We start from the raw sequence: 26,076 nt of genomic DNA, 5'->3' as shown, positions 1-26,076 counted from the left end.
AATAAAATCTATTGTTATAGGGCAATGATACCCTCATTGATGTTCAGCAGTATGATGTTTTAATGAAAACTGGTCATCTTCGGTAGAAAGTGCAACTGATGTCCACATGGGGCATGTCTACATGATGTCTTCTTAGTTGCAGGGCCAAGATTATGGAACTCCTTACTGGGGTTGCATCAGTGTTTACATCCCGATGTCTTGTAAAGTCTGCAGTGTTTCATAAAGCCTTCAGCATGAATTTACTTTCTTCTGGTTATGTTTGTTTTGCTGCTGATCCTGTGTTTATATCCTGAAATTCTGATTAATTTTAATTTTATAATCATTGTGGATGAAAAAGCAGCCAATTCATTAAAATATAATATAATTTTTAAAAATTATATAAGGAAGTGTGTGATGTTTTATTAAAAAAATGTGAGTTTTTTCTACCAAGAGTCTGGGTATTACAGATTAAAACAGACCTCTGGTTTATTCAGAGCCTCTTGTGTGTGTGATATAATACTTAAAAATAGGCAAAGTGACATGGTCTGCGTCATATTCTGTGATCAGTCACTGCCTGAACTTCTCTTAGTTTTATCAATAAAAAGGTATAAACCTTTCCATTGCCCCCGCCCTCACTGTTTACTTTCAGCAAAAGCTAAGGCTGGTTTGTAATCTTAGAGTACAGCCATTTGATGATTCCATCTCAAAGTATTTCTGCTTTTTTTCGTGGTGGGGTGGGGTATATCACCTTAAGTAGCACAGCAGGGAAATGCTTGACTAACAAGCAGAAGGCTGCTGGTTTGAATCCCCGCTGGTACTATATCGGGCAGCAGGGAAATGCTGAAAGGCATTATCTCATACTGCATGGGAGGAGGCAATGGTAAACCCCTCCTGTATTCTACCAAATAAAACCACAGGGCTCTGTGGGTGCCAGGAGTAAAAATCGACTTGACAGCACACTTACATTTAAACAAATATATCAGGATAGGTCCCATTACAGAGACTGACATCTTGACTAATGGTCTGCCCATTGCTTCTAAGAAAAGCATGCAGGCAGCACTGCCTGTCCACTTCTGAAGTGTGGGCACTATTGTGTAAGAGCATGACAATGTTCCCTTTGCACTTTAAGTGCTCTTTGATCCTGAACAACCCTCAGAGACAAGTTTCCATTGTCAAAGAGCACTTCCGTAGCACCGAGTGGCAAAAATCATCTTGTTCTTGTGCAAGAGCACCCATGCTTTGGAAGTTGGGTGTCTACTGCCATGTGGGTGCTTTTGTTAGAAGCATATGCAGACCATTAGGCAGGATGTTGGCCAGGAAGTTAGCATTTCTACAAGTCCATTTGAGCATGAAGAAGTGCATTTGTGTGGTAAATATAAGATTAAGAGATTATAGTGTGTATACATTGAACACTCTTTCGCATATTGGGTTTGATGCTGAGAAATGTGAGCAGTTTACAGATTTTGCAAGACTGTAAACCTATGAGCAGGGTTATCGTTCTAGTATTCTTTATATTAGGTACAATGCCTAATTGTTGTTTATGCAATATTATTAATTTTTCAGAACAATTTCATACTAGAGTTTCCCCGTATGATTGTGGCACCACATATGTGGGAGAAACCACGTATGTAGGAGAAACTGTGAATTCTCCCTGCAGATCACTGAATATACCTGTCAGGATTCAACCTAATATTTGGGGAAATGTTTAACCTAGTTACAATTAGCAGTAATTTCCACATTTTCTTCAGCTGCCACAGTAATAGAAATCACTGTGGCTGTATCAATGTGCAGTCTGGCTCATGTAAGTGTTTTCCTCGCTGACTGTGGGCACTCAAAAGGCCCATGAAAGACCAAGACAGCTTGCAAGTACCGGAAACTGCCTATCTCAGTGTCTTTCCAGATCAAGTACAGATGTAAAACAGACCTCAGGTTTATCCAGGACCTCTTTTGTGTGTATAATGTAGTACCGAAAAATAAACAAGAAAGATATATCACATTTCTAGATTGTTGTGTTCACTGAATTTTTTTTCCTCCAAGCCTCGTGTTGAGTACTCTTCATTCTGAAATGTGTTTGATCATTTTTCAGATATATTAGCTGAAGAAGATGCTGCACCTTGTGCATTCTCAGGGAGTGGACGTCAGTGTCCCATGAATGGCACTGAATGTAAGGGTGGCTGGGTTGGACCAAATGGAGGCATAACCAACTTTGATAATTTTGGCTATGCAATGTTAACTGTATTCCAGTGTATAACCATGGAAGGATGGACTGATGTGCTATATTGGGTAAGTAGCCAATTACACTTAATCTTTGTTTATTTGGAAACAAGCTTACACATGTAAAGGAAAACATTCAAGTCTTCAAGAACTCTACCAGTGACGAATCTTTGTGAGCCAGCTCAGTGAAGAAACATAGCTCCATTCTTCTTCCAGTCACAGGATTTGATTGGAAGATTTATTGGATTGCTCAGATTAAAATATATTGAACATGTTCACTGTTTTAAACTAAATTCCACATAGGCGAACTGAGTCTTGTGTACATTTTATCAATATTTTTAAAGCTCATATTTAGAGTTTTTGCAATTATTTTATTTATTTACAATTAGATATCCCCATACTCTCAAATGAATGTGTGTCCTTGAAGATTGCAAATCATTTGGCAAACAGGAAGCATGTGAAATATGAATCAAAAGTCGCAATGGACTTGTTTCCTGTCAAATTCCTTATTAAAAAGCAATGAATTATCTCCCAGGTTCCTAGAACTAGCAGTGAAAAGGTCACTGCTATTGATGTAGTGCCCAGTTCTGAGAAGATTTCAAGTGTTTTAAGGAGTGCTAGTTAATCTGTTAAGCCTTCAGGCTTTTTATACTAACTGCTCTATGTTTTTCTATCTTCACATATGTTTTCATACTAAGTATACTAACACGAATCATTATTATTCAAGAAAGCTGTGTTATTCTGTTGTAGTAAAAACAGTAACGGAGAGTTATAGCATTATGTAGGCTAACTGTCAAGGTGTTTTAATAATATATTTGAACAGTCTACTTCATCAGATGCAAAGCGAGAACTGGTTGTATGACAATAGAAAGGTGCTTTCTTCTGTGTTTCACCCAGTTCCTGCTTTGCATCTGATGGAGTGGACTGTTGCTCACGGAAGCTCATGCTCAAATGTACAGGTGAAACTCGGAAAATTAGAATATCGTGCAAAAGTCCATTAATTTCAGTAATGCAAATTAAAAGGTGAAACTGATATATGAGACAGACGCATTACATGCAAAGTGAGATAAGTCAAGCCTTAATTTGTTATAATTGTGATGATCATGGCGTACAGCTCATGAAAACCCCAAATCCACAATCTCAGAAAATTAGAATATTACATGGAACCAAGAAGACAAGGATTGAAGAATAGAACAATATCGGACCTCTGAAAAGTATACAGTGTACTGTGCTTGATTGGCCAGCAAACTCGCCTGACCTGACCCCATAGAGAATCTATGGGGCATTGCCAAGAGAAGGATGAGAGACATGAGACCAAACAATGCAGAATTGCTGAAGGCCGCTAATGAAGCATCCTGGTCTCCCATAATACCTCATCAGTGCCACAGGCTGATAGCATCCATGCCACGCCGCATTGAGGCAGTAATTGCTGCAAAAGGGGCCCAAACCAAGTACTGAATACATATGCATGCTTGTACTTTTCAGAGGTCCGATATTGTTCTATTCTTCAATCCTTGTCTTCTTGGTTCCATGTAATATTCTAATTTTCTGGGATTGTGGATTTGGGGTTTTCATGAGCTGTACGCCATGATCATCACAATTATAACAAATTAAGGCTTGACTTATCTCGCTTTGCATGTAATGCATCTGTCTCATATATCAGTTTCACCTTTTAATTTGCATTACTGAAATTAATGGACTTTTGCACGATATTCTAATTTTCCGAGTTTCACCTGTATATTAAAACATCATGACAGTAGTCTACATGGTGCTACCAGTTGCTCTTATTAATTTACATGCGTTCCATCCTAAGCATACTAACCTGGCGGTCCCATTGAAAATGCTGGGACTTCTTTGTAAGTAGACGTGTAAGATCAGTGCATCAGAACCAAGTGATTCCTTGAAGAGTTTTGAACCTTAATACCCTATCAAAAATATGGAGAAAAATATGGAGGTGCTACCAACTCCATTTGGTTAGTGTGCCTTAGTCTTAGAGTAATTACATTTCTATGAGCAGGTAATAAGACATCTATGGCAGTTATACACAATACTAATTCAAGGAATTATGATGATTTTTTCCATTCCTTTATATACTCAACCCAATATCAAAGGATTGTTTGTGGTAATTTGTGCAATATTTTCTAGTGAGTATGCTTGACTAACGAGCAGAAGGTTGCCGGTTCGAATCCCTGATGGTACTATATCGGGCAGCAGTGATATAGGAGGATGCTGAAAGGCATCATCTCATACTGCGTGGGAGGAGGCAATGGTAAACCCCTCCTGTATTCTACCAAAGACAACCACAGGGCTCTGTGGGTGCCAGGAGTTGAAATTGACTTGACAGCACAATTTACCTTTAAATGGGATTCAGGCTGCTGGCAAATGACATGACAAAAATAGTATTAAGTGATTCATTCTGAAGAAAAATATTGATTGTCCTGTAATGTTGTATTTTAACAACATTAATTGGAATGAGTTTAGGAGAATATCAAATACTTGGATGGGATACTACTGCCTTCATAGGCAGAACTGTATTTTTATTATATCTGTACCCTATAGTGTGTGTGTATCCAAGTATGAGAATGTTAGCAACTGTCATTAAAGGTAGAAACTGGTATGATAAATGGAGAATAGCTTTTGGTATCAGAAATTTTTTTTCTACTGAAGATCATAGAAGAACAGCACTGAAGTTAAGTGTTTATGCAACCAACAGGGATTTAATTAGTAATGACATTATTCCCCATCGGCATTAACTCCTAAAGTAGTTTCTGCCACCCATGGAAACAGAAAATAACTACTCTTTCTGTTTACACATTCAGCAACAAAAACAATTGGCATCAATGCTATTCTTTTACCACTGCCATTTAGTTAACCCATCCACCTAAATGGCACAGCAGGGAAGTAACCTGCTTAGAGAGCAGGAGGCTGTTGGTTTGAATCCCCACTGGTGTGTTTCCCAAGATATGGGAAACTTCAATATCAGGCAGCAGCAATATATAGGAAGGTGCTGAAAGGCATCATCTCATCCTGCACAGGAGGAGGCAGTAGTAAACCCCTCCTGCATTCTACCAAGAAAACCACATGGCCCTGTGGTCACCAGGAGTAGACACTGACTCGATGGCACAACCTTTCCTTTTACCTTTATTTAGTTAACTGCTAGTGAAATACCTGCCATTATTACAGGCAGACTATTTGCATGTGGAAAGAGAGCTTTTATCTGATAGAGAACCTTGAGAACAGGAGGCACAGGATATTACAGTGTGCTCAAAGGCGGCATTGCAACCCTCCCAGCCCCATATGGGAGGGGTGGCCTGGCTTCCATTGTTAGTAGAAGCCAGGCGATCCACTGTTAGGGTTGCTTTGCAGGTTTCCCCACCCCACCGCCACATTGTCCCCAAGTAGTGCACCTTTCTGTTTGTCATAACAGTGAACAGGCAGCCATCTACTCACATGAGCAAAAAAGGTGTAGGGGCTAAACTTGCTTCCTGCTGCTAAGGCCCCAGAGTCTGTGAGGAGTGGTAGGCTTTGCCCCTTCTATATGTCCAGATTGCAGGCTGATTACTTTGTTTCATAGAACTCAAAAGAAACTATAGAAAGTATGACTCTTTTCTCAGATAGAACGTGTAACACAGAAATATGTGGGAGGGGATAGAGCTGATAGTAATCTGGATTTCAAATGGGAGAAACAAAATTAGAATAACGGAAATATTAACAAGAAGAAGAAGAAGAAGAAGAAGAGCCAGTGTGGTGTAGTGGTTAGAGTGCTGGACTAGGACCGGGGAGACCCGAGTTCAAATCCCCATTCAGCCATGAGACTTGCTGGGTGACTCTGGGCCAGTCACTTCTCTCTCAGCCTAACCTACTTCACAGGGTTGTTGTGAGGAGAAATTTAAGTATGTAGTACATCTCTCTGGGCTCCTTGGAGGAAGAGCAGGATATAAAATGTAACAACAACAACAACAATGGATAGTATATACCGCTTTTCAACAAAAGTTCTGAAAGTGGTTTACAAAGAGAAATAACAAATAAAGAAAGATGTATCTCTGTCCCCAAAGGGCTCACAAGAAACGTCAGACAGATACCAGCAACAGCCACTGGAGGGATGCTGTGCTGGCGCTGGATAGGGCCAGTTGCTCTCCCCCTGCTCAATAAAGAGAATCACCACTTTAAAAAGGTGCCTCTGTTCAGTTAGCAGGGGTTAACTCAAAGGGTTAACTTTTGCTCAGTTTTACAGATCTGAAGTAAACTGTTGGCTGACATCTTGACTAATAAAGTGTATGGGTAATGAGGACCTGTGGGGAAGCAACTTGTGATTGCGTGCAGCTCCTCCAGTCCCCCTACACACACACTATTGCATAAGAGGGTGAAATGCCCCTTCTCTACCCGCACTCCAGAAGTGCTGTGGAAGAGCGGAAACACATTGCTGAGGGTCAGTGATGTGTTTCCCCTTCCAGAGTGCTTCTGCAGCATGTGCCGAACAAGGATGTTTTGCCTGGTTGTGGAACAGTATGTGTGTAGCGGGACTGAGGAAGTTGTGTCCAAGCCACAGTAATGCTCTACAGCCCCTCGTTACCTGCAAGCTTCATCAGTCAGGATGTCAACCACTGAATATTTATTAATTGGATATCTATCCCACTTTTTGATCCACAAGTTTCCCCAAGACGGCTTATATAAATTAGAGTAAGAAGCAACATTTTTGTTGCTTCCCCTTCCATGGCACATGGCATTGCTCTTGGGCAGCGTGTACCCCTTTCCTCTCAGGACTGTCCAAAGAGATAATGAGAGAAACCAAGTGAATCAGCATATTTACTGATATGGTGGAGGAAACATAAGAACACTCACAGAAATTTATGCTATGGTTCCTTTCTTCTGCTTTCCCCCCCTACTCAGCCCAAGAAACACAATTACATATAGCCTGGATCCTGTCCACAATGTGACTCACGACTCAATTCCATTGAATTTTACTGGGGCTTGTCTCATTGATTTAAATGGTGCTTAGTCATGATTAACTTAGTCTGGATCCTGCCTGGTATATGTGGGTATATGGATATACTTTATCATCTTCCATTTAGTATAAAAATGAGGTGTGGGTTGAGGGGCAAACACAAAACATGTTGAGCCCAATTTTGGGGGATTTAAAATTAATTTGGGTTAGGGAAATTTAGGAAGTTAAGTTCAAGCCAATGAAATCTATCCGGTTCCATGTTGATAAGAACTTATAAGAGGTGTTGACCTTAGACATAATGCACTGCAAGGTTCTCCTACCCAAGCCCCATTGAAATGAATGGATGCAATGAGAGAGCCTCCTTCCATTGACTTCATGAGCGGCTTTGACCTCTGTTAATTTAAAGAGATATTTTTAGTCGCCCATCTGAAATCTTAAAAAAGAAAGACACATTCAACCATCTAATTAAACATTACAGAAGCAGAAAGAGTGAATGAGAGTGCACTATGAATTTTATAGTAACATTTAGATATGCAGGTGCAGAAGGAAAGAAGGAAGGAAAGTCTAAATACTTTCCAGAAGGAAAGTATAAATATTAAGAAATCTAGGGCTTAGAAGAGAGCACTGAGGTATGATGATTAAATGTCAGAGTTTCAAGTGAACAGTGCAGCATGCTGAGCCCACCTGGGGAGAAAGGATTTTAAACTGCTTTACAAGGAGCTATCTATTCCCACGGAAACGAAAGTAATTTCTTCTGACATGATTCTTTGTATCTTAGGTTTATGAGACTCCTAACAGATAGAGTGTTGGAAAGGCATGGAACTGTTCTCTGTCAGAATCACTGTACAGCTTCACAAATATGCAGTGCCTCAAAAAGCCTCAACTTTGGTTGGTTTCAGATGCTCTGGTTTTCCCACTCCAGGAGGGCTTTGTACAAACAGCATGTGACTGGATGCTGCTTGTGAACTTGAGTTGAAAGGGTTAAGCATTCTGTCCCCAATGCACTTTTGAAAGACCTGAAAAAACTAAGTTTGGTGACTATAAAACCCATGGCAGAAGACCCAGTTGCATTCCAAACTGTCATACACTAAGGCAGTTCACACAATCAGAAATAGAGGACAAGTGTCCCACCCAAGTTTGGGAGCTGTGTGTGCCCCTGTTTTCTGATCGTGCATGAGTAAAAAGCAAGGTAGGAAGTGGCAGCTGTGATTGCTAAGTTGCAGCTGGGTAGGAGCACTCTGTTCTACCTAGCAGCTGTACCCAGATATAGTAGGGAGAAATGCCCTCTTACCCAGCTGCCACTAAGCAGACAATCACTGCTGGCGCTGTGATTTTTTTACACAAAGATGATCAGAAACAGTAGCACACAGCTCTCGAACTTGGGTAGGATTCTTGTCCTACCCCATTTCTGATTGTGTGAACTGCCTTAATGATTACTTGATGGGCAAGAGATGCATGTTCCTCTCAATTACCTCCTTACTAAAATTATCCTCAGTGGCTGACATCCAGACTTAATTACTCCTGAGTAGTCCTCTTGAAACTGAGTAGCCCTTTAGAGTAACTCCTGAGAAGGGCCATAGCTAGGGGCGAGGGAGCCCATGTTCACCCCTCTCCCCGGCAGCCCCTCGGAGTGAGAGAGATAATGAAGAAAATAGGGAGGGATGGAGCTAGGGGACCCTCAGGAGCTCAGGGGCCCGGGTTCTTTTGTAGCTACACCCCTGCTCCTGAGTAGCTTAGTCTGGGTGTCAGCCACTGTGCTTTAGACATTTTAAGCAACCATAAAATGAGCGATTGTGTGGAAACTAAGAGCTTTAGGTTTATTACTGAGCCTAGGATAATGAACATTTCCAGTTATTTCTTTTAAAACCAATCAGGCCTTTAGTAAGCATTCAAGAAAGTGAATATTATCGAAATCTAGAAAGAGAAGGCAGAAATACTGAAAGATGTTACATCTAGGAGCACAGGACAAAAGTGCTGCCATATACTATTATTTGCATGTTGTTGCTTTAATACCAATCAAGACATGCACAAAGGTTAGGACTGAATTGGGGATGAGTTCTTGCTCACTCTTGCAGCTGTTTGCACTCTGAGCAAGGCCTGTGCCTCATGTTGAAAGCACTTGATGTAGTTTAATCAATGGCTTGCTGATTGCAGTAAATAGTAGACTCCCAGAGTTCAATAGGTAACTGGGTAGCTTGATCTGAGTGTGGTCTGTTATAGTCTGTCATGGTGGCTTTATGGCATACTTAAAAACAAATCTATCACAAAGGATGTTTGGAAATTAAAATAACATTTAAGCAGAGGAGATGTCATTACAATACTGGGCTATTATTTTAGGAGTATAAAAATCAATGTGGCTCTTCAGGATAGAAAATTAAGCTGGCTTCAAGATATCTGTTTGAAGCCCATTTGTTAGTTTATGATGAGCTCATCAAGGTTTGTCCATTCAGTAAGGGTGTCTGTTTTCATTCAATAGAACTGTAATTTTCCACAGACTCCTCGTTCTCTAGATGTGAAATACAGCAGCTGACATTCTAAAGATGCATACACTTCAAAGGATTAAGGCATCAAGCCCTCATGCAACTCCCCCAGTACTCTTGCACTGGTGCACAACAGCCCTTCACATTTGGAGTGCTGCCTGAGGGTCCGTTACGTGTTTTCACTCTTATAGAGTGCTTCTGGAGCAAACCACTGGAGCACTTTGAATTCTATGGACTCTTGTACACTGGAGAACAGGGGGAGTTAAACAAAGAGTCCTGGCACATTACTGAAATCCCTCGCAACGCATATGCCAGGATGTCGGCCAGTATATATATTGGGCAGAACTGTCAGTATGTCAGCCAGTATACATTAGGGCAGAACTAGGTGTTCCAAGGAACAAAGAGATGTCAACACTCCATATTTCTTTTCTGCTTCTTTCTGGTAATGTATAATACAACGAGATAGCTCTGCAAAAAGGCAAACCATGATTTGAAAGCCAAACTTTGATTTCTTCTGATGTCAGAATGAACATCATCCATCAAGTCATGGTGGCTTGACTGGCCACCATCTAGGATCTGAAACCACAATTTGAAGCTGGTTTGCAAAGCGCAATTGGGGCAAAAAGTGGTTTGGCATTACATTAAAAAAAACATGGAGAACAAACCATGTCCCTTGCAGACCACTGTTTGAGACAGCATTCAGGGATACTCATGGATAGGGGTGGGGGAGGAGAAGACTGTACAAGTTGTGATTTGTCTGTTTGTCAGAAACATGAATCACGATTTAAAGCCTAAGCTACCTTTAGTGCAAACCATAGTTTGATGTTACAGTATATCTGACTCAGCCCATGTGTGATATAACATCATTGCACCTTGGCTTCCCTGCTCCAACCTTACATTGTTGTCTGATGGAAGTAGGGATAGAAAAATGTACAGTGTGATAATTGTTGCCACTTTCTGTTGTGATGGAGTGTTTTATTTTTTATTGTCTTAAATTGGGTCTTTATTGGGAAGCATCCAGTCATGATAAAGTCTCATTGAAATTTTTTTGAACTTAAGTTAGCTATGACTAATTTGATTCATTGGCTTCATTTGCAACCCCCTGTCTGCGCTTACCTGTCTGCGTTTGGACGAAACAGACAGGAGTTGAACTGCAGTCAGGGAGACTGCTGAGAGGAGGGGGAATTGGCTGTGAGGACTTCCTTCTTATATGAAAGACAGCCCCAACACCCCATTGCAGCCAGAGAGAGGGAGGAGCTTCTTCCCTCAACTCTGGGTTCAGCCAGCGCACCCTGCTGTTCTGCATTCAGATGTATAGCAGGTGGCTGGAAACCTAAGGTAGGAGCAGTAAAACTCACTACAACCCAAGGTTTCAAATTGCAGTTTGGCAAGGAAAACCTTGGGTCACTTTTTGATGGGACCGAGGTTTCACACATTTGCAGGTACAAGTTTGTCAAACCCTGGCTCCTTCAACTCTGGTTTCCCGTTATATGCTAATGCAGCCAGAGATTTCAGTGTGTTTAATAATGACTAACTAGTATGAATGCTACCTATTGTTTTTTCAGATGACTGTATCTTTTATGTTGCACACCACCTTGTGGCCAGTGGTAAAAGGTGGTCTATAATCTAAAAACAAATACTTAAATAATACGACATGTAGTTTTATATTATATGTTACCAGGAAGAGGGGAGAAACAGACACACAACCGTGATTGCTGGCAGGTGGGGAGGGCTGGCGAGGAGGCAGGCTCCTGCCTTTCCCTGCACATAATCACCCTCCCCAGTTCACTTTGCCACTTGTGATTCAGGATGTCCTCTGGCATCCCGCAATGCACCATGCCAGGAGCACCATGCTGGGTGCTCTTGCCACCTGGCTCTGTGTATGTGTGGGCTGCCTGTAGCCCGAGCATGCACATGAACCTGGCACCAGGGTAATGCGTTTTTGTAACATCTAGTTCTTTCCTCAGTGTATTAAGCACCGAGTAGTCGAAAGAGCTTGAGAAAACAACAACAAAGTCTGGTTGTTTTCTAAGCCCAGAGAGCATCAGAAAGGCCAGTTTTTCTGACTGACAAGCTGTTCATAAACTGTTAGATTTGAAAGTCATTTCCTTTTGAAGCAGCTTGATGTCAGAGCATCTGACATTCCAGAGCAGAGCCTTTGAAATCAGCAAGATTTTCAGAAATGGGCTATCATCCTCTAAAGAAAGAGGAGCTAACCAGCACTCTTTGAAGTCTGTGTTCCAGGGTTAGTTGACCTAGTGTGCAGACCTCAAAGCCTGCTGGAACAACTGGATGTTGAGACAATTTCAGAAAACCTTGATTTCCAAGGATATTCTAGATGCTGATAAAAGTACCACCAACTTAATGTTAATTAAAACGTTATGAAACTAAAGTCAGACAGATATAATTCCTACCCATACTCTTTTCACCTCTAAAAGAGGCTAAGGTGGAGAGATACTTAATCAGTGATTTAGTAACATATATATTGATGTAATTCTCCAGGGAACTTTGAGGTTGTCAGAAATGTTCTTTTCCTCTGACTGGAGTAAGGTAATAATTGCCGTTCAATACAAGATCTTCCTTTAAAAAAAAGAACTTTTATTTTTTAATAATTTTGTTGAATTACTTGACATTACAAAATAAAACATAAGAAAGCAGCTTATGATATAAGGTAAAAATCCCATAGGACACCTTTGCCTAATTATATCAATGCACTTAAAGTAAGTGCTACAGCAAATACGAACAAACAGCTAGAAGGTCCTTTTTGCCCGTATTATAAATGAAGCAGCTCATACCTAGGAAAGATAAAATGGATCTATTTTACCAATTGTATATCTAATTGAGATTGCTGGAATAATTCAAACCAGTCTTACAGTTCTTCAGCTAAACTAAGAACTGTCATCTCAGAATGAAAAGGCTGTAATAGTTAGTTGTCAGCTTGTTTTAAGATAACAGGATATTTCATCCATCACCATCACACTCCATAATTTATTAATTGTTATGCAGTCTTTAGAAAGCTGGAAATGAATTGTTGAAACCCTATTCACAGGTTACACAAAAGATCATCCTATAGACATAAGCAGGTAGTGGGGGCAGGGGGAATACAGTATGGCAAATGCTTATGAGCATTATGTTCCTCTAGAGGAGGGGCTGTAAATAGAAAGGAATGGCAATTTCTCCCCTCCGTTTGCAATCCTGTAATGTCAGGATGTGGATTACTGCTTTACATAAGTCTGACAGACATATTAGAAGAGGTAAATATATTTTTAAAGATTACATTGCTTTAAACAAATGCAAAGGCTGTATATAGACAGGATTGTTCAGTTTGAAAGAGTGGTTGCTTTCCAGTACTGGCAGCCTTAAAGACTTCTAATGGGAATGCAGTAGGCTCCTGCACATTCTAAGAAACAGACACAGAATAGCTACCATAAATAGTGGAAGATTAAACTTTTCAAATGTTGACAAAATTGTGCTCGCAAAGAGAGGAGAAGTTTACCAGTTATAATGGTAGGAGCACACTGCAGTAGGTGCCCTTGAACATTGTCAATATACTGCAGATATACAGTATTGCAAATAGCAGTATCTGCTCAGGCTGGCTAAAGGATCAAAATATTGCAGGCTAAATGCTGAGAAAATACAATTTCCTCTCAATAAAAATGATCTAGGGGAAAGAACATCTGGATATGAATCAAACGAGCAACAATTATGCATTTATTGCATGAGAAAATGATAGTCTTGAAAGGTCTGGAAAGGCCTGTGGTGATTTTACTCATCATTTAGTGCATTTGCTCCATCTTTATGTGCGTTTTGCTTGGGTTTTGGTTGCTAAATTCTTGGGTTTAATGCTGAAATTTACGTGTAGAAGATGGAAAAGACGGAACTATTAAGTAGGATGTTTAAACTCAGTTTGGGCTAAAGAATGATGCAATGTTAGTTTTAAATACAATTGCTTAAGAACTCTTCACCATTTTAGAGACTTGAGAAATAACATGTTCACTTTCCTGCCTTGCTAGAGCTTCAGAAGGAGACAACACTTTTGCTATCACTCAGAGCTACTTTCTGCATATTGTAATGTTTTTAATGGGGATTCCTTCTTTCAGAGGAAGGGAATCTTTGGATCCAACCCTATATTAAAGTGGTGTTTTGAATTGACCTTTAGAATTTTATATATATAAGAGCATAGTAATTCATGTTAAATTCTAATGCTTTTGTATATTTTATTACAAATTCAGGTTATGCATTTGGCATGGAGATGAGGCGTGTCTGGTATTTAACTCTTTCCCCTCCAACTGTCAATATGAAAGGGAGTGAATATAATAGCCCTATTCAGACATTATGTTGAACCTGCATTCAGATGTCTGTATGAATGACTGTACCTGCTTTCATTTTAAAAGTGAACCTGGGAACATGTCCCTCAGATGCATGGTAGGGAAGTGTACCGTTGTACCTGCATTCAGCATAACATAACTGTGAATAACTGTAGCTACCTACAGCTCTATATCCATGTATATTGTACACAAAATGTACGAATGTTGAGCATAATGTGTGAATAGGGCTTTTGTCTCACTTGTACATGTAGCTCCCCACACAAACTGTTCACTGTTCCAAATGAAGTAAACTGTTTCTATAAGGTCATCTTATTTTGTTGCAGATGAATGATGCTATGGGATTTGAATTGCCATGGGTGTATTTTGTCAGTCTCGTCATCTTTGGGTCATTTTTCGTACTAAATCTTGTTCTTGGTGTATTGAGCGGGTAAGCATACACCTTTTTCGTCCTAGAAGCAGAGTCCTGCATTGGTTGCCATGAACACATAGGTATATTATAAAGATAAAATCAAAATAATAAGGAATAAGATTTTTAAGATTAAATGTAGTCAGTATCCCAGAGGCAAATGCATCTTACAGTAGCCAAGGCAAATTTTCTGAAAAATAATGGGCAGATGTAAAGAAAAAAATAATTTAAATATGATTTTATTTTTTTAAAAAGCAGTTAATTAATTGGCCTCTTAAATACCAATACAAAAAATAACAATCCCAAAACTTTAAAAATTGTTTTTGTCATTAGCATATTAGACCATAGAAAATGGTCTAAATTGCCAGATACTTTCAAAGGTCTTTAATTTTTAAAAATGAGATATTACATTATTTCTTCTTTCACAAAGTAGCAATTGTCTTTTCCTAGTACTACAATGTTGATAAGCATGGTGTACTGCAGTTTAAATGAGTGCTGGACCTGTGAGATACTAAAGAGCAGGGATGTTACTATATACCGAATACCTATGTGATCTGTCAATTGCAAAAGGGACTCTGCTGTGTAGTGAATAGCTGAATCATAACCTATTTCCTTACATTTTACAGGTAAATGATGCAATAGGATGTGAATGGCCATGGATCTATTTTGTTAGTCTTATCATTCTTGGCTCATTTTTCGTACTTAACCTGGTTCTTGGTGTACTTAGTGGGTAAGCAGTTAGATTAACCTTGTATATTCCACCGCAGTGTGTAAAATGGCCTATGCGTTTGCTCAAGCTTCACAGTGATGGCTTTTCTGCATGTGCCTTGGATTGGTATGTCATTTTACCGGTGTTTGCTCTTTTGAATGTCTGAACCTCATGCTTGTATCTGTCTGTGACACCCTGTGTTTACAGTGCCTACCAACTGCCATCCCTGAAGAGTCACTAAATGAAGTACTAACTTCCTAAAAAAATGACTTCCTGTAGCTAAATAACATCATTTTGCACACAATGAGAGATCAACGACACCTGTGTAAGCATATATGCTTACATGTACAAAGCAAAGGTTGTTGTTCATTTGTAAAAGCCTAGCTTCAGCATTGAAAAGATTATATAAACAAACAACTCTTTTGTGTGACTACTAGTAAGGTCTGTCTGTTAGCAGGTGTTTTATATTTTGTATTAAGTTGATAAACTTGTTTTGGATATTGTTCAGTTTTGTAAAGCACTTGATGCCTCCATATATTGATGGAGATATCTTATCTACAGCTCACATTTTCTAAAGCCACTGGCCCACATGTTGGGCAGCCACTTGTTGTTGTACAGGAGCTGCATCCCTGTGCAATGAGGCTGCTCCGAGCTCAGTCAGTGTTTTATTGAGCAGCAGAACATGCACAAGGCAAGAGCAGAGTGATTTTTGCTGTTTCCCACCTCCCCATTATATTCTCTTTCATCCACAAATATGTGCCTGGGGGCGATGCAGCCCTCAAGGATATATTCTTGGATAGCAAAGAGCACCAATGGAGACAAGGGGAATGAGCAGAAATTGCTCCACCTTCACCCCACATACACCTTCTGTTTGTCAAGATGTTGGCTGAGCTCAGAGCTGTCTCGCTTTACAGGGACACAATTCCCTTACGGTAGTGAGTGACTGCGCTACACGTGTACCACTGAATTCAATCCATGCAAATGCACATCTAGGCAGATGTTATTGTTGGCTATGAAAGGCACAACAGTTGTGAACAGAATCCACCCTATCATTTTCAAAGGGGAAGCCTATCATACTTGCAGTACGAGGTGCTAGTTTATTAAATTATAAGCAGGTCCCATTGATTTCATGGAGTTTACTTCTATTTGAATGTGCTAGGATCCTAGTCCTTAAGAGCAATCTTGGCAAGCTATAATAAAGTGTTTTGAAGCTTTTCCACCCTATATTGTATGAAGAGCATGGCACTGTGATACATTCCCTTTCAGAATGGCATCTGTATAATTGTGGAAGGAGGTGTAGTTTTGTATATGTGAAGCATAGTGCAAGTTCCTTCTCCCTGCCCTTAATGTTACAGCTTCAAGTCCCCAAGCCACTATGGATAAGAATGACCAAATATGCCATCCCATCATTTGGATATGATGCACAAGTATGTGAAGCAAATATGTGATACACAAATCCTGCATCCTGGTGTCTTCAGTCCTGATTGATGCAACTGGTATTAATAGAATGCAAAGAATGTGCGAATTGCTAATGCCATTGCCAGGCAAATAGGGCATGTACATAGAGATGTAGGAGTAGAATAGGGTGACACAGCTATAGTGCGTCATGGCCAATGGCAACTTTGAGCTGAAGACTGGAAATTCTGACTGTGCATCATTCTTTGCACAGAACCACTCACCGCCTTGTGAGTGGTTCCAGCCCAAGCCAAGGTCCATGCATTCTTCTTTGGCTTGGTAGAACTATCTGTGGCAGAAAAGTCAGGAAGTCAGAATTTCATAGTACTCTTCTTCAATTACCAGCAATGTTGTTGTTTCATGCAGTTAAAATTGGATAGTATTTCTCAAGAATCTACTTACCTCATTAGCTGAATTTTATCTGTGCTGTGTAGTTGTGTCATACAATTAGAACACAAATATGTTGCACAGAAGAATGATTAGAGAAATTGAGACAATAACATATTTTGTGATAAGATCTATAGTATAGTCATCTAAAAGGTATGAAGAGTTTTGCAAGTCAGTGGCAAACTAACTTGATTTGAAAAATAGCAATATACACTAAATATATCAAGGCTAGCAAGACTTAATGGTGTCACCTGTACCCCTATTGTGTGTGTAAATGGTTTATATTTGAATGGCAATCTTACAGCAGAATGTTTTTAAGAAGATCTTAACAACTATCCTTTTTTATTTTACACATGCACACATACAGAGATTTATTTGTAAGCACTGTAAGTTTACACGCAAAAGTAATTAAAGCAGAATTGATTTTTTTTTAAAAATTAGCAGTCATATTCAGCATCAGCCCAATGGTCCACTTAGGCCAGCACTGCTAAACTTGACTGTCAGTGCCCCTTGAGAACTTGGGCAGAGACCTTTCCCAGGCTTCTGCCAAGATTGCTGAACTAAAGTTGTGAAGGGCTGATCTTTACCACATCCCAGTATCTGCACTCTTAGCTTTATAGAAAAAATGGGTCCTATCCTATATGCTTAAATAAGCAGTGTCTCTGCATTCAGTGGGAATTATTTAATTTGTATCATTCAGGAAACTAAAAAACAGCATACTTTGGTACTCACATTACCCCTGGGTGGCAGGTTAGGCTGAGAGATTGTCCAGCATTTCATCCAATACACTATGTTCACTTCCTCACTCATTGGTGCAATTCAGATGTAATGGTAACACTAAAAATAATGACCCTAAGATAACCTCAGGTTCATGCACTCCCCCTCTTGTTTTTGCTTTCACAAAAAACTACAGGTCCATGATACATATGAACCCGGTTTGAATCCGGGTTTGATGTTCTGGCTTGTTCTAACTCAAAGAACAAAACCCTGGGTTTTGTAGCACGTATAGAGGGGCAATTCTGACTATTGCCCCTCACATGTGATTACAGGACTTACTGAGAACGTGTCAGCCCTTCCTTTTGGGACATTGAGGTGGGCACATTCACAGCGTGGCCCCAATGTTATTGCATGTAGGGAGCTGCTGGAGGCCATGTTAATCTGAACCAGCCAAAGTGGACTTCAGAAGGAAAGGGATATCATTAAAATAGCCCATCCTTTTTATATGAACAGAACTTCATTTTACTGAGCTACAAGTACACAATACAATGCTTAGTAAAGACAATAAATATTTAAAGTGTAGGATCCCAGTCAAAATGCTGCATTTCATTTGTTTACTAGTATGCAAAAAGATATCATAGAAGGGCCCAGTGAAAAGAAAGCAATTATTTCCTTCCTCTCATCACATCATAATAGCCCTATGATCATTTGAGCACAGTGTGGCAAAAAGCAGAATATGGCCTTACATTTCCAGTACAATTTTGTATGAAGAAGGCACAGGGGCTTCATGAAAACCAGTTTTCTAAATATATAGCGGGCGTCTTAGCCTGATGAGAAAAATAATACTATTACTCTGCTGGCATAGCGACAGTAAGGGTTTTTGTGAGCCCATAGCAATAAGCATGATTGCCCCTGATGTAATCAATCTAACCTCTCCTTCAAAATCTTGAAGAATTCTGAAGCCTCTTCTTCCAACTTTGTATCTCCATATCTAAGGAAAATTATGCAGGCATATTGTAAGATATTCCTTCTGTGCCAGTATTAATTGCAAAAATATCCATATTACAAAAGTTTTTATGTGTGAATAAAACCTGATCTTTTTAATTGGGAAAACTATTTAGAAGGTTGCAAACCAGGAAGTTTGTTATGCGCTTCTTTCTGCAAGTCACCACCCCACCATTGATTTCCCAGTAAAATGCATGTAGGCAGGTGTGCAACCTGATATAGAAAGAGAGAGAGAGATTTGCTGTTGTTATGTTTAATCTTAGTTTCATACACATATGCTTGCATATAAGCACACAACTGTCTTGAAATGCAAGCATTTTTTAAAGCTATCAAAACAACCCCTGTGACTTAAAAACATGGCTGTGTTTTAGTTATCTGGATTTTAGTTCCTAAAATCTGGAATTGTGCTAAAGTTGTTTCCATATGATTATTTCTTGTAGTTTTGATGTAATGTTAGTGTGTTGAAATGTGTTTAATGTTTTGATCTCTGTATTTCTGTGTTGCCTTTCTCTTTGTGAACTGCATGACTGGTGTGTTGTTAAAATGTACATATAGATAAAATGTAATTTGAGAGACCTTTTGTTTTACATCTAGCCTTCTTTAAAGGTGAGTATGTGGGAATAGACTGTTAAATTCTTTTTTTTTAAACTTGCATTGAAGTCATTACTTTTATGATTATTAGCAGGTAAACTTTAAATAAGATAGTGGTCCAAGAGAGAGCATGTCCAGCCTTAGTAAATGTTTTAAATTAAGGAATCTGTTGACAGCAGAGGATATGTTCCAAGCATTTGAAGGTCACAAAGGTTCAATGGCTATCATCCATTTAATTCATTTTGTCAACAGACGTGAATTTCCTTTCTCCTCATACAATGGTTCTAAGCACATCTTTCTCTAAGTGAACATTTAAGGTTGAAAAATAATCTCAATTACATGAAAAGCTCTTACAGTAGACTTCCCTATGTATTCAGTCATGAGAATTAACTAGTTAATTAGCCAGTCCAAAAGTAAAGAAATGAATGACTTTAAACTTTAACTTTTTCTTCAAAACTTTAAAAACTTTTGTTGAACAAATACGTTAAAAATTTTTTAAAAATTAAATCTAGCTTTTCCAGAGTTTTCCCTGGTGGTTGCTCTTTAGGATTCTTCATGGAACAATATTTCTTGATTCCAGTTCTAGGACTTCTTGTTAGAGAGAGAAATATTATTGTGCTTTCCTATGAGACATGGTCTCTTAAGAACTACAAGTCCCAAAGTTCCTTGATTGTGCTAGCATTTTCTGTGCACTTGCAGAAGTAAACAGGGCAGCTGTTGGGATGCAAGGCAAAGAACAGGAACAACCAAGCAGAGATACTGATCCCAGTAAGAATGGGAGCCATTTAGGGTTGCCAGGTCCTGATGATGAAAAAAGTCGATATCATCACCAAAAAAATGGAACTAGAGGATGCTTTTTACTCTAAAAGTTTCCAAAAATTCTCTGCTTTGCATAAAATTTTCATATGTTTATTGGGATTATATATGCGTATTTTGATAAAAATTGGATAATTTGAAAATAAATGCAGATCCCCACTGTGAAGCTGATGACCAGGTGAGCTGTATGTCTGCTCAGTCTGCTGTCTAGGTGCAGAATTCTCAAGGTACCTGCTTCTTAACTGTAACTTCATCTCCTGGTTAGGTGTGCTCACACACACAGACTTCTATCTTCCTCCCCCGCGGGGCACCCAGCCTGCTCTCCCCAGCCAGGCCAGCAGCTTCATCTCCATTGGTAGCTGGCAAAGTATTCAGCCAGCTACCAAGCCAGCCTCTTTTCATGCTGGTGCAGTGGTGCATGCACAGTCTCCCATTAGCTTGCTGTTCTCTACAGCTACAAACATTTATATACGGCTTTTCAACAGAAGGCTTTGCAGTGGTTTACAAAGAAAAATAAATAAGATGCTCCCCTGTCCCCAAGGGGCTCACAGTCTAAAAAGAAACACAAGGTAACACCGGCTTCGGACATGGAGGAAAAACTGTGCTGGGGTTGGATAGGGCCAGTTGCTCTCCCCATGATAATAAATAGAAGAGATTCACCACTTTAAAATGTGTCTTTCTACTCGGCAGTGAGAATTAGAGTGATTTTGGTTAAGGCAGAGTGAGTTCCAAGTAAATTAGTGTGCTTTTCTGAGCTGTGGAAAAGAAATCCACTAACTCCATCTGAAAATGAAAAATGATGCTAGTAGGCAATCACTGTGTTTCACACATTTCTCGTGAACGAACTTTTAAACGAGGTAATAAGATTGTTCACCTTCTGCTGGGCTGGGGAGGGCAGGTTAGGGGAAGGCAGGAGAGCACCTACCTTCCACCCAGACGATCCAGGATCAATCCTAGCTGCGTGGCTCACACAGGGGCATAGCTATAATTGAGCAAAAGGGTTCAAAGAACACGGGCCCCCAGCTCCTGAGGGCCCTCCAGTTTCATCCCTCCCTATTTTCTTCATTATCTCCCTCATTCTGGGGGGCCGCCAGAGAGAGGGATGAACAAGGGTCCGCTCTCCCCTAGCTATGCCCCTGGGCTCACACACCCACACTACCGGTGCCGCCACGAGCCACACAGAGCTCTGGAGACCAGGAAAATGTGTCCCAGCCTCCAGCTATCCCACAATGCTCTGTGTGATGAGCACACTGCATTGAGAAATTGCCCTGTGAGTCGGACACTCTAGGCATGCAGCCCAAGCATTCACATGTCCCCGATACCTGGGTAAAAGGTCAGGCTATATTCCCGGGCTACCTGAGGAGGCAGTGCTGGGTTCTACTTTGATCCCAACACTTCACACGAGCAAACCTACCCAGGTAGGGCTTCCCAAGCCTCGTAGGGCTGCTTGTGTGAACAGCTTCAATTTCTTTTTAACTTAATGTTCAACTAGTTGAAAAGGAATTATGTAAATTTTAATTTAATTCAAGTTAATATTTAAGACTGAACTAACAACTTGTTAATTTTTTCTTGAATGTTCCTAATGACTGCTTGAATCCTAATGCATAGACCTAAGTGGTTTGGGAAGAACAGTTTAATTCTGTTGAAGACATTTCCCCCATCATATTTCAGATGAAAATAATAAAGAGTCAACAGACATTCTTTTTGCAATTCCTTCTGCAGCATGCTTGCTGGTATTACCATTTGAGATTTCAGTTTAAGGCTGCATTAAGGCTAGATTGGATCAATAAAACTTTCTTTTATGGCTGCAAGCTTCCGTTGATTAATCAATGTGATTCATTGATTGAAGTATGAAGAATAACTGTTAACCTGTAGAATGTCAGGCTAAGAAACAAGACAAGTCAGCTCTGTGCTTCATATACATCCAGTGAGAACTTTAAGAAACCTTTCTAGGGGTATGTCCCAGGCACAGTCCCCTCAACAGAGAACATGGCAAAGAATTTGCATCACCATACACTGTTGGCCTTTTAAAGCAGACAGTTAATTACCAGCACACTTTCTCTATATATAACTTATATAAAATTCCAAACAACTGTGCGCAGTAAAGTCATGATCTCTCATTCTCTTTCAAAATATCCATATAAGAGAGTCTTTTAAGTTTACAGCGCCAAAAGAATGATTTTGTTAAGGCCACCCAGTGAGTCTACAGCTATGGTGGGATATAAACCTAAACATTCCAGCTCAAAAATCTAACAGCTGAGCATAACAACTTGATACAGTTGGTAAAGGGCAGTGAAAGCTTCTTCGGGATGCGCTGATAGTCTCAGAAGGGCCCCTTATTGAGCACAAGGAGTGAACGTTAATGTAATTTGTTAATGAAATGAATTGATATCATTGATTAAAAACCAAATAGTTAAGTGGTTAAACAATTAATTATTTGACAGGAGTGTTTGTCTTTCCGAGGAAATAATTTCTATTGGGTGCAACTTCAAAACTATAAAGAAGGCTTAATTAAAAACATCTAAATTGGAAGCTGTTTTCAACCTTTAGGTTTTAATGTTCAAGCTCTCAGGTGCAGAGAGATGGAACAGAGCAAAAGTTTTCTTTTCTTTCTTTCACCATAACTGGACATGAGATAATCCAGTGAGACTGATTGACCATAAGTTCAGGACAAACAAAGGAAATACGTTTTCACCAAACTCATTGTTTTATGGAATTAATTACCACACAGACTTAGTTACAGCCACTTGCTTAGATAGAGGGTGGATTCAGACAACCTGTTGCAAATAAGAGGTTCCCTCCACCTTATGTGCAGCGGGTTGTCTGAACCTGCCCAGAGAACAAGCAAATGTATGAAGGCTAGGCCTTTTCATGGCTATTAGAATTAGACAGATAGCCAAATATTCAGCTTCCATATTAAGAAATAGTATGCCTCTGATTCCCAGATGCTGAGAACAAGCAATAGGGGGTAGCTCTCATTGTGTGCTTCGCAATGAACATCCTAGACACATTTGGTTAATTACTGTTGTAGAGAGAATGTTAGTTACAGCTTTGATGTTATCCAACCTGGCAATTCTGAGGCCTTGTAATTAAATAAATAGTTGGAGGGTGTTTGTCTTAGTGATATGTAACTAGTCCTCTAGATAGTGGAGATGGGTGAAGAAAAAGAATAAGAATTAATGTTTCTTTACCCAGGAATAATATTTAAATAATTTAATATTTGAATAGTAATATTTAAATAACATGTTTGTAATTTAATACTTGCTGAATCACAAAAATATCTGATTAAAATATTTTTTATTATTAAAGAAGAAATTATGATGTTTTAAAAGAATCATTTCTTATTTACAAATGGAACAGCTTTTAATGAGGCATGATAATCTGTTCTTTAAGAACAGTACTAACCAGTAGAGGATGTTTTCTCTTGAAGGCAGATTCTGCTGAGGGCATTACTATTTCTTTGGGTAGTCATGGGAACAAATAAGATATTTTCAAACACACTTTCATAAATCTCTAGAAGTTACATTTACTCTCTTGCTTGAGGACAGCAAGATACATGATCTGTCCCTATATGCATTCTTCTGTAGGCAAGTGGTGCAAGTTAGAGTAAGATTTGTATTCATTTAGTATATATTGTTCTGACACTTCTTGTATTCTTACACAACAATCATGTGCTGTTGCAGGGGGCATCCAAGGCTTAGTATAAATTAATATTGGTTTGGTTATTATAGATGCTTACACACATACACACACACACATATACCTAAGAACACTTGTCTACACAGCACATGGAGAATTCATTGGAAAGGCATTTAAATAATGATGTACAAAATAGAAGATGGCAATGAACTGTCAGCCACCATTTTCTGGCAAAGGAAAATGAACAAGTCTTGACAGTATTCCTTTTCTCAGCAGAGTCAAAGCTTAACAGAAAAAAATGCAGAATGAGAGGGTAAAAGTGTCTCTCTTTTTCACATGAATAGGCTAAGCAAACATGAAAAATAAAAGGAATGTTATTCCTCTTTAAAAGATACAAGCTATTAAATAAGTCTTGACGTGGGTGACCAACTATTTCCCATCCAAATCTTAAGCAGTCTTGTAACTGTGCCCAGTCAACCATTTGTTCAAAGAGGCACATATCCCTTTAATAAACAAAAAGGGATTTCCTAGTCTCACACTGCCTCACACTACTTGTTTCATTTGTTTAGAATTTGTTAGGTCATAAATATAACTCAGATGCTGTAACACAGAAAACAGTGAAGTGGGTTGGGTGCAAAGTAGGGTTAGAATGTAGCTAAAGAGCCTTATGTTTCCTTGCATACTTTACAAAAAAGGTGTAAAACTTAACTTTTCTTATCATGAGCTAAGTTTATTAAACTTTAATAAACTCTACTTCACATAGGGCAGACTGAAACAGTTATTTTCCCCTTGTTATAATATATAAAGGAAATCCAAATCAGGTGCATGGGGACAACTGTGACTGGGGGGGCAGCTGCCCTGCCACTGTCTGGGGGCCTGCCAAAAACTTCCCCTGCACCTGCCTCTGCACCGGGCACAATCCCAGAGCTCCCTTTCAGGGCTTTCCCACTTCCCACCGCCAGAGGGTGCTTGGCATGGTCCTCCAGAAGCAGCACAGTGGTTAGGGGGAGGTGCCACCACCAGTGGGGCTGTGGACGGGTGGACTACACAACCAATCTGCCACTTGTGCCAGTGGGAAGAGGAATGAACAAAAGCTTCCCCTCCCCTAGCTAAACCAGTGAACCCAGAGATTCATATTATGTTCTGAAGATTCCTTAGAAAGCTAGGTTGTCACAAATTCTCTCACCATTTCCCCCCTTGATCCTTTCATCAAACCTTCTCTTCTGCCTCTGGTAGCAAAAATGACACCAGCGCCTGGTTCATATGTAACATGAAACTGGAGTTAAATGTGTCTGAACACATGAAACCGCAGTTTAACGGCATAAGCAACCTCCGGTTCACCTTGACAAACTCCAGTTTGAATCTTCTGTTTGCACAAAGGTTCACCACCAAGACCTGAGGTTTGGCCGCCGAGGTATTACATCTGACTCCAAATGGTGCCATAACCGCGGCTTTGTGCAGATTTCCAAACCCCAGTCATAGAGGTGGTGGCACAGAACTGCCCAGGGACTCGGCTTCTCTGTGCCAGTGAACTTTTCGCTGGCCACCTCTCAAAGAACCAGCTCCGCCCCTCCTATTATCTGTGCTGCTATGGAGTTGCCCGGCAACAGGGATGCCGCAACACCCCATTGCAACCTTGCTATCCTTTCAGTGGGCATGCCCTATTCTAACTCTGTCCATTGCTTCCCGCATCTGACAAGCAGAAGGGAAAGAGGACAGGATGATAGGATGGGCACCAAGTGCTTTGCTCCCTGAGAAGCAAACAACAGTGCCTCCACCCTCCCCTAAGTGCACGATGCCAGGCTATGGCAATGGAGTGTCTAGATCTCCTTTGGGTGCATAAAAGTCTTCACAGAGGGTGGAGTTGGGGAGGTTGCAGAGAATCTGTTCTATTTTTTTTTACCATGGAGAGTTCAGGGCCCATTACAAGCAGGGGCCCCTTGCACTGGTGGGTTGGCTGGCTCAGCTTGTGAGCTTGCAGTCCGTGGGTAGACCTGTGCCCTGACTGCTTCAGTGGTCTCCCCAGTAGACTGGTCCTGTCATGATATTGTGAGCTTGCTCGGCAGCAAGCTGCCAGTAAGCAAGATTGCATTTTTGGTTTGCCAGGGTTACCTTTTTCAAACAAATCCAGGTTACTGTGGGACTTAACCCCCCAGCATCCTTTGCACTCCCCCAGTATCCTTTGCCCTTCCTCATCTGCATATCCTCTCAACGTTTCCAGAAATACTCCCCCAAACCCTTGGGCCCCACCACGATTTTGTGCAGGGCTTTTTGGGAGCCACCGGTGCCACTGGAAGAAGCATTGGCATGGCATGGCATGGCAGGACGGTGCACTCAGAAAATGCACGGTCATGTTCAGCACACCCCCTTCAAGATTGTGGCCAATTGTGTCCACTCTGCTGAAG

At 40.2% G+C, this 26,076-nt stretch overlaps 1 protein-coding gene across 19 annotated transcripts in view; it reads left to right on the top strand.

Annotated features, from left to right (window-relative positions):
- The window catches only part of CACNA1D (calcium voltage-gated channel subunit alpha1 D), a 455,958-nt gene that overhangs the window by 197,101 nt on the left and 232,781 nt on the right, over positions 1-26,076 (top strand). For 14 of the 19 annotated variants that reach the window (XM_053289171.1, XM_053289170.1, XM_053289177.1 and 11 more), the window contains 2 exons: positions 2,066-2,262; positions 14,979-15,082. In XM_053289171.1, coding sequence (XP_053145146.1) covers positions 2,066-2,262; positions 14,979-15,082 — 301 coding nt within the window. Of the gene's footprint in view, positions 1-2,065; positions 2,263-14,269; positions 14,374-14,978; positions 15,083-26,076 lie in introns of those variants that run through there. The other 5 variants (XM_053289186.1, XM_053289184.1, XM_053289174.1 and 2 more) reach the window with 2 other exon arrangements.

Source organism: Hemicordylus capensis, chromosome 2, assembly GCF_027244095.1.
Source record: "Hemicordylus capensis ecotype Gifberg chromosome 2, rHemCap1.1.pri, whole genome shotgun sequence".
NCBI lineage: Eukaryota > Metazoa > Chordata > Lepidosauria > Squamata > Cordylidae > Hemicordylus > Hemicordylus capensis.
Note: the sequence above shows the minus strand (reverse complement) of the source record. Positions and strands in the feature narration are given on the sequence as shown.